This window comes from Colobus angolensis, unplaced genomic scaffold (assembly GCF_000951035.1).
Source record: "Colobus angolensis palliatus isolate OR3802 unplaced genomic scaffold, Cang.pa_1.0 Scaffold392, whole genome shotgun sequence".
NCBI lineage: Eukaryota > Metazoa > Chordata > Mammalia > Primates > Cercopithecidae > Colobus > Colobus angolensis.
The window spans coordinates 865,840-875,122 of NW_012117288.1; the positions used below are offsets into that span (position 1 = coordinate 865,840).

The 9,283-nt window shown below is 48.1% G+C and overlaps 1 protein-coding gene across 1 annotated transcript in view; it reads left to right on the plus strand.

The window, feature by feature from the left end:
* Nucleotides 1-9,283, plus strand: part of SLC47A1 (solute carrier family 47 (multidrug and toxin extrusion), member 1) — a 95,648-nt gene that overhangs the window by 66,696 nt on the left and 19,669 nt on the right. The window contains exons 6-10 of the mRNA XM_011955025.1: nucleotides 1,152-1,196; nucleotides 4,968-5,065; nucleotides 5,349-5,446; nucleotides 5,552-5,665; nucleotides 5,751-5,818. Of these exons, the coding sequence (XP_011810415.1) occupies nucleotides 1,152-1,196; nucleotides 4,968-5,065; nucleotides 5,349-5,446; nucleotides 5,552-5,665; nucleotides 5,751-5,818 (423 nt within the window). The remainder of the gene's footprint in view (nucleotides 1-1,151; nucleotides 1,197-4,967; nucleotides 5,066-5,348; nucleotides 5,447-5,551; nucleotides 5,666-5,750; nucleotides 5,819-9,283) is intronic.

Genomic DNA, 9,283 nt, shown 5'->3' on the forward strand with positions numbered 1-9,283 from the left:
CGTGATCTGCCCGGCTCGGCCTCCCAAAGTGCTGGGATTACAGGCTTGAGCCACCGCACCCGGCTGCTTTTTCTTTTTTTTTAAGCTAGGTTGTCACTCTGTCGCCCAGGCCGAAGTGCAGTGGCACAATCTTCACTCATTGCAACCTCTGCCTCCCGGGCTTAAGTGATCCTCCCACCTCAGCCTCCCAATTAGCTGGTACTGCAGGTGCACACCACCATACCCAGCTAATTTTTGTATTTTTTGTAGAGACAGCATTTTACCATGTTTCCCAGGCTGGTCTCGAACTCCTGGGTTCAAGCGATCTGTCTGCCTTGGCCTCCCACAGTTTTGGGTTGCATGTGTGAGCCACCACGCCTGGCCTGAGAGCTAAGTGTTTGTTATTCAGCTGGAGACTGTAGCTGAATTAGTCTGCGGTGGCTTCCATAATATAATACCACACACTAGGGGGCTTAAACAACAGAAGTTTATTTTCTTACAGTTCAGGAAGCTGGACGTCCAAGGTCAAGGCGCAGCAGGGTTGGTGTCCTCTGCGGCCTCTCTCCTTGGCCTGCAGACGGCCACCCTCTGCAGGTTGTCCCCTATGCATTCATATCCTGGTGTCTCCTGTCTTCTTATGAGGACACCAGTCCTATTGGATTAGGGCCCCACCCTAATGACCTCATTTTAATTTTATCTCCCTTTGAGGACCTCCAGTTAGTCACACTGGGGACTAGGGCTTCAATATACGGATCTAGGGACACCATTTGCCCTCAGAATTGACAGTGTGCTCACTTATTTGTCCTGAAACCTTGTAAATGTGACAGTCTTTCATGATTCCACCACATAGGCCCAGTCTATATGGAGGTGCCCATCTGGAGTGTGCCCGGGGCCTCCTCTCCATGCCAGTGTCCCCAGAAGAGTCCTGCACCTCCTTTTGCCAGACAGAGGGAATATGCTTGGGGCATATTCACCCATAAAGGAGATGTGGGAAGCCCCCGGGCCATAACCCCCTGGCCCCAGCCCTGTCCTGAGACGGCAGCCTCTGTGGCTCCGTGCGGGAGCAGAGGGCAGCCGAGCCTTGGCTGTGGCTCCCAGCTCCCTGCCGTGTGACCTCACTGCTGTGTGGCAAGGCTGAAACATTAACATTCATCTCTCTTGTTCTCTTGTAGGCAACCTTTCTTTATATGCTACAAGTTAAATATTTGCTCAACCAGGTAATACTGACTGTTCTCTTCCTTTGGGAGGCTAATGGGAGGGAGTTTGTACCTTTCTGGGAGTGGGGGCCCTGAAGATACTCCAGGACCAGGGACACCAGGGTGGAGGGAGCTCACTGCTGGGAGCCACTGAAAGGTATTTTTTCAGTGTTGTGCACACACGACTCGGATGTCAGAGGTTTGTTAAGTGATACCAAGGAAAGAACATGTTATATTTGGCTCTGGAAAACTTATCCAATCTCCACTTGGAAATATTGTCATTGGCAGGGTGGGCTCAGAGCCGCAGTGTTCCTTGGCTCTGCATTTTAACCAATGTCCTGGAAAGAAGGGTGCATACCTGTTTGCTCCCGAGACAGAGCGCAGGCTGGGGGCGGCTCGTCTGGCGGAGAGGGAACCAACCTGTCTGCTCTGTTCTGTCTGAATGGCCCCACTTTTCTCAGCGAGGATGTAAGAGCTCAAACTCTCATGACACCTAACGTCAGCCAGAACACCTATGTGATTAAACAGTCACGGCCAAAGGCCCTGGCTCGGAAGGGGTAGATTTATGAAACCAGCATATGTGGGACTCTCCACATTCTTCTAGATAAGTCCAGGTAAACAGGGGTACCCGGCAATGGGTCCCGGCCGCACTGGTGGGCTCTCCAGGGATGTGCAACAGCGAGGGCCAGGATGGGAGGAGGAAGAAAGGAAGTTTCCCACCTATGCAGTGTTCTTAAAGTTAAGATATTACCCTACTAAAAAAAAAGTTTTTAAAGTAGATATGGGATCTTGCTATGTTGCCCAGGCTGGTTTCAAATTCCTGGGCTCAAGAAATCCTCCTGCCTTAGTCTCCCAAGGTGCTGGGATTACAAGTGTGAGCCACTGCATCTGGCCAGGATATTGCTCTATCAACAAAACAAGAATATTTAGAATCCCTATTAGTATTTAGAATGACATCTCAGAAATAGGCGTAGACTAGAGAGAAGGAAACCCACACATGTCATCCGGCTCTGGGCTGTCTCCTTTTGATCTAGACCCTTGCTAAGGCAGCATGGATACCTTAGCACGCTGCAAGGCCTTCTCCCGGACTCAGTCCCCCAACAACTGCGGTGGCCCTAACCTCAGGGTCTGATGTGACCTGCTGAGGACAGTGAGTGTGAAAGTCTTCTCTCCTGTTCTCTGGGGCACAGGGAAAGGCCTGGAAGTAGGAGCCACGAGCTGAGAGGGATTGGGAGCTTTGAATTTGGTGACAGAGGACACGTGGGGTTTCCAAGGTCAGGAAGGAAGGCAGGGCATCCCAGACAGAGGGGATGCCTGTTTCTAGGGGCTGGGGCCCACAGAGTCTCGTTAGGTCACTGTGCTGGGAGAGGGCGCAGTGAGATGATGGCATCGAGAGGCAGGCTGGCCCAAGGTCAGGCTTTGTGTTCTCTGCTGGGGCATTTAGTTTTGGGGAATTAACTAATTGGGAGAGGAAGAGGTGAGAGTTATGGACATGATCCAAACAAATGATGGTGAAGGTCTGTGATGAAGAGTTTGCGTTGTGGGAGCAGTGGGAGATAGGATGATGGGTGGGTTCTATAGAAATGGCAGGGGCTGTCGGGCCCCCAGGGTGGAAGGAGTTTCTGCCCTGGGCCCTTCCCTAGGAAGACAGGGCGACCTTTAGCTGAGCGTAGCACCAAAGAGAAGCAGCTGGGAGTTTGGAGAAAGTGAATGCTCTCGGAGAGGGCGGAGGGTGTGAAGAGAGCAAGATGGTACTGGGGGAAGACAGACTTTCAAGTAGGAGAGTCAAGAGGGCCTTAGAGGAGGTCACTCCACTGGGCATGGAGACGCATGCGTATTGCAGGCTTGGCCAGTTCCTCTTGTCCTCCCACGAGCCTGCTCCTCTGCCTTCTTCCATTCCATCGCAATGGGTGGAATTGCGTGGCCTCCCCATTTTCACTCCCAGTAACCTGTCCTTTTTGTCCCTGTCACATCCTCGACTCCATCTTTCCTTCCCTCCCACATCTGGTCAGTCACCTTGTCCTTTAGCTTCTGCCTGCTCCTCCCAATTCTCAGTGCCACCACCTGAATTCATTTCTTTCTTTTCTTTTCTTTTCTTTTTTTTTTTTTTTTTTTGAGGCAGAGTCTCACTTTGTTGCCCAGGCTGGAATGCAGTGATGTGATCTCAGCTCACTGCAACCTCCACCTTCCAGGTTCAAGTGATTCTCCTGCCTCAGCCTCCCAAGTAGCTGGGACTACAGGCGTGTGCCACCGTGCCCAGCTAGTTTTTGTATTTTTAGTAGAGACGGGGTTTCACCATGTTGGCCAGGCTGGTCTCAAACTCCTGACCTCAGGTGATCCACCCACCTTGGCCTCCCGAAGTGCTGGGATTACAGGTGTGACCCACCACGCCCAGCCCTGAATTCATTTCTTGTCATTTGTCCTCTGTGTCATTTCAGAGGACCTTAACCTGTCTCCATCCACTGCCGTCTGGCTGAAAAGTAAATCTGATCACTAATTCCCTTGCTAAAAACTAACCAGGGCCTCCCCATAAATATGTGGCCTACACAAGTCATCGGCCAAGACCATTGTCCTGGCCCCGTCAGCCTGAGACCACCAGAGATAGGCCTGCAGGCCAGTGGGTTTGCAGTTGGATTTATCAACCTGTGGCAATGAGAGAGACTAAAGGGGCCGGGGGATGCCTCACCAAAAGAAGAAAAGTTATTATAAAGGTTTGAAGAAGGGTGGGGCTGAGGTGACATTATTAAACATGTCGAAACCACGGTTTGATAGGCACCGAGCAGATCTGTGAGTGAGGGGCCCAACACCAGGTCTGGGCTGTGACGTGGACCCGGTGCTCCTCCTTTGGAAACTCAAGGCTAAGAAGGATGTTGAGGGTGGACAGATGTAGAATGCCACATCCAGGAGCTCCCACGAAGCTCTGTGCCTGGGTTCAAACTGAGACTTACTTTTTTGTGTTAAAGTGATTTTGAGCCTCCAGGCAAGAGTGGGGTGTTTTCTTTTTACTGATATGATTTCAAACAGCAGTGTTTCCGAACAGTGTGATTTTAGAGAACAAAGTTTCTCAATGAGTCAGAAAGCACTCGTCATTCTACTAGGGGAGTAATGACATTCTACTAGGGGAGTAATGGCTTTATGGGGACAGCGTGACCTTGGGAGAAAGGTTTCCTCTTACGTTTGCACTGACTTTATCTGCGTCTGCTATTCTAGCCGGATGCGGAGCAGAACAGAGTTTTACTTCCTTGGTCTGATGTAGTTTTACTTTCACGCCCCGTCTTACTTTGACACACCAAATAGTCTGGATGTTTCTCCGGTCCTGTACTTTTGACAGTTAGATATGTTGGAATCCCTTCCATATTCTAGAAAAGAACTCTAGTTTCTTCAAGACCTTAGGTCAATTTTTTGAATTTCTATTTTGGTCAAGAAAGTATTCTCATTTTCTCCTACCGTCCGGTGTCAAAGATGGCTTGTTGACCCATTTAGCCCCTGCCAGTCCTTGCAATGTTGGAAATAAGCCATTTATCTTCTTCCTTCTCTGCTGCTGAACATATCTTGCCTGTGTCTCTCTGTGGCCAGAACTCTGCACTTTATACCTCAAAGAGAGAAGGAAGAGAAAGGGATGGGAGAGTGGAAGGGCAGGAGCAACAAGGACGTGGCCTCCCCAGTTAAGCCCCCCTGCTCTGCCTGTGACACCCACTGGGCAGGCCAGCTGGAGCCTGTGTGCTTGGGTAGCAGAAAGGCGGTCCTATTCTGTGGATCTCAAGGATGGCATATGCGGTGTCCTTGTTCCAGGGAATTCTACTGCCCCAGATCGTAACTGGAGTTGCAGCCAACCTTGTCAATGCCCTCGCCAACTATCTGTTTCTCCATCAGCTGCATCTTGGGGTGATGTGAGTCCAATGTACTCTTGGGACAGGGAGAAGGGATGACTTGCATGTGGTTTTTCCAGGAGGGAGAAGAGTGGGCTCTTTAGCTGGTTCTTGTGTTCACACGTGGTCTCTTTCTTGCACACTGTGGAAAGCACTGTCAGGGCTGGAGGGTGAGGCTGCTCTGGGAAGAAGACCTTGGTCTGCTGAGGACGGCACGGGAAGGGATGAGTCTCCCCTCCTCACCGAGTGAGGCAGGGAGAGGCGCAGGAAGGTGCCTCCCTCTCACTGGGACTGTTCTTTCCAGAGGCTCTGCAGTGGCAAATTTGATTTCCCAGTACACCCTGGCTCTACTCCTCTTTTTCTACATCCTTGGGAAAAAACTGCATCAAGCTACATGGGGAGGTAACGACTGCCCTTTTGTCTTCCAACTGGGACGTGGGTTTTGTCTCGGGTTGAATTCCAGCCCGATGGCCAGATCTCCTGGAAATGTGTGTGTCCCGCCCACAGGTTGGTCCCTCGAGTGCCTGCAGGACTGGGCCTCCTTCCTCCGCCTGGCCGTCCCCAGCATGCTCATGCTATGCATGGAGTGGTGGGCCTATGAGGTCGGGAGCTTCCTCAGCGGTCTGTATGAGGACGGATGACGGGGACTGGTGGGAACCCGGGGGCCCTGTCTGGGTGCAAGACGACAGCTGTCTCTTTTCACCAGGCATCCTTGGCATGGTGGAGCTGGGCGCTCAGTCCATCGTATATGAACTGGCCATCGTTGTGTACATGGTAAGCAGGGGAGTTGTGGGGAGGTGCCAGGCGTTTTCCTTGCTCGGTATCTGAAAGAGTCCATGGATGAGCATAGACGTTTGTACATGAATCATTTGTGAAATGATGAACAAAAGTCAAATCCCATCCTTGAGCCTGGGAGGGTACCTCTGCTACAGCTGGATCTTCCCTGGGAACTGAAGGGGGGCTGGAGAGAAACTGCACGTGATCTGCTGGTTCTCCGTCTCCTAACGCAGCTCCCAGCTGAATCTTCCCTTGAAAGATTTGATTTTGTTTCCATACTTTTAGAATCTTTTTCAGTTGTCACAACACAGATACCTTGAGGGGCCAGGTGGGTGGCATAGCAGAGGGCTGAGGCTGGGTGTATGGCCACAAACATCAAGCTGCCTGTGTCACTGTGCCCGCTCCTGCCTGGTTCTGAAGCCTCTGAAAACACAGTGTGGCTACTCCTAGGTAGATCCCCAAAACAACTGAAAGCAGGGTCTTAAAGGGATTTTTTTTTTTTTTTTTTTTGAGACAGAGTCCCACTCTTGTTGCCTTGGCTGGAGTGCAATGGTGTGATTTCGGCTCACTGCAACCTCCACCTCCTGGGTTCAAGCATTTCTTCTGCCTCAGCCTCCTAAGTAGCTGAGATTACAGGTGCCTGCCACCACGCGCAGCTACTTTTGTATTTTTAGTAGAGACAGGGTTTCACCGTGTTGGTCAGGCTGGTCTTGAACTTGTGACCTCAGGTGATCCACACGCCTCGGCCTCCCAAAGTGTTGGGATTACAGGCGTGAGCCACCGCACTCGACTTAAAGGGGTGTTTGTTAACTGTGTTCACAGGAGCATTATTGACAGTAGACAAAAGGTGGAAGCAACCTATATGTCCACGGGTAAACAAAATGGGTTCTTCACATACTGTGGAATATTATTCAGCCTTAAAGGGGAGGAAATTTTGATCATAGAGAACATCAGTCTTTAGGAGGGTTTCTTTGACTTTATTTTCCTGAAAACATCAGCTGGAGATTCTGAAGGAAGCAAGTACCATTTTAGAAATGTAAAATTAAAAAACAGAAAGGGAGTTTGTGATGTGGGGAGAAACTCAAGCCAGCAGATATGCTTGGCATTTTTTGCAGTATTAATACTTAGATTTTGCAGTATAAACATAAACATATTGGTTATATTTTAAAAGTACATAGAGTACACATTTCCTGTTTTCTTTAAGAATTATTCTCTTGCAGACCTATGTTTTTTTGTTTTTGTTTTTCTATCCTTGGCAGAGTTTTTTTTAACATGGATTTTTTACTTCACTTTTAGTATTTTATTTACATTTTATGTTTGAGTAAATTCATTAACTATATCTAAGTCAAAATGCTTAATGGTATATAGGATTCCACTATATGTGATATACTTTTAAAATCGATTTCCTATGGTTGAACAGTTTATTTCCAATGTTTCAATATTAACAACTCTTCAAGGAACATCCTAGGACAAATATCTTCATATACTTGTCTGATTATTTCTTTAAGATTCGTAAAAGAGAAACCAAGGCACGATTCTACGTCTTTTGAATATGTTTTCATATGCTTTCCAATAGGCTTGTAAGAATTTACACTTACATTTCTTCTCAATCAAAAGAAAGATGTATGTGCTTTCCTCAGGTTCACCAGTTTTGCCACATTTATTCTGTCTGGTCTATCTACATAGTCCATGTTCAAATAAAATATCAATACAGTCAATTCAAAACAATACCAATTGTTCTGGTAATGTGCCTTATCACTGATTTTCCCCTAGCATCTTTAGTGTCCTTTAATCTGGAACAGATCTTCATTGTTCCGTTGTCTTTCTTGACCTTGGCATTTTGAAGAACATAGGCCATTATCTGTAGACGTTCACTCAGTGTGGTGCAGCTGATGTTTCCTTATAAATAAGTTTAGATTGTCCGTTTTGGGCAGGAAAGCTAGAGAAGTGATGCTGTGTCCTCGTTAGTGCACCGTATCAGGAGACACATAATGTTGATCTGTCTCAGTGTTGGTGATACTACCTTTTTACTTGGTGGAGGTGGTTTTTTTTCTTTTTGAGACAGCATCTTGCTCTGTCACCCAGGCTGGTGACAGTGGCCTAATCTTGGCTTACTACAGTCCGACCTCCTGGGCTCAAGCAATCCTTCCACTTCAGCCTCCTGAGTAGCTGGGACTACAGGCATGCACCACCACTCCCAGCTAATTTTTTAAAACAATTTGGTCTTGTTATGTTGCATAGGCTGGTCTCAAACTCCTGGGCTCAAGCAATCCTTCCACCTTGGCCTTCCAAAGTGCTGGGATTACAGGCACAGCCATTACACCCTGCCAGTATTAACTTTTATTGCTTGGTTAAGGTGGTGCCTGCCAGGTTTCTCCTGTCAAGTTACTGCCTTTCCCTTTGTAATGAATAAATAATTTGTCAGGTGATCTCTATGTTTGTCCCTACTTATGAATTTATAGGCAGAGACTCAGTCTTCTATTACTTTTTTATTCCCCAATCTGTGTATCAGATTTTCTTTAAGCTGGTCCTTTGTCATCCTGATCCTAAGGCAATGTTCGTGTTTCAACAAGTGATGACTCCTTTTTCCTTATTAATATTAATTTTTCAAGTGGTAACTTTATATATAAATATAGTAATGGTAAATCTTTATTGTGCAATTCCTACATGCTGCTTCTAAGCAGTTAGGCATGTATGGACTCATTAAGTTCCCACAATAGCCCAATGAGATAGGTTCTATGATTAAACTCCTTTTTTATTTATTTATTTTTTTTGAGATGGAGTCTTGCTCTGTCACCCAGGCTGGAGTGCAGTGGTGCGATCTCGGCTCACTGCAAGCTCCATCTCCTGGGTTCACGCCATTCTCCTGCCTCAGCTTCCCAAGTAGCTGGGACTACAGGCGCCCGCCACCATGCCCGGCTAATTTTTTTGTATTTTTTAGTAGAGACGGGGTTTCACCGTGTTAGCCAGGATGGTCTCGATCTCCTGACCTCGTGATCCACCCACCTCGGCCTCCCAAAGTACTGGGATTACAGGCGTGAGCCCGTAATCGCGCCCGGCCGATTCAACTCCTTTTACAGATAAAACAAAACTCTAGAGGTTTAGAGAGGGTAAGTAACTTGCTCAGGGTGATGCAGCTGATAAAAGTGGCTGTGCTGGGATTTGAACCCAAGCCATAGCCATCTGGCTTCAGAATTGTGATCCCTAACCACAATGCAGGGTTTCTTCCCTGCAGTTCCTCTAGTGCCACTCCTGTCTTGTAAACTGGATCCCTTGATAGTCTTTCAGAATAGACACTGTGCCGTGTGTGGTAGCGCATGCCTGTCATCCCAGCTACTTGAGAGGCTGAGGTTGCAGGATCGTTTGAGCCCAGGAGGTCGAGGCTGTAGTGAGCTATGACTGTGCCGCTGCACACCAGCCTGAAGGACACAATGAGACCCCGTCCCTATTTTATTTTATTTA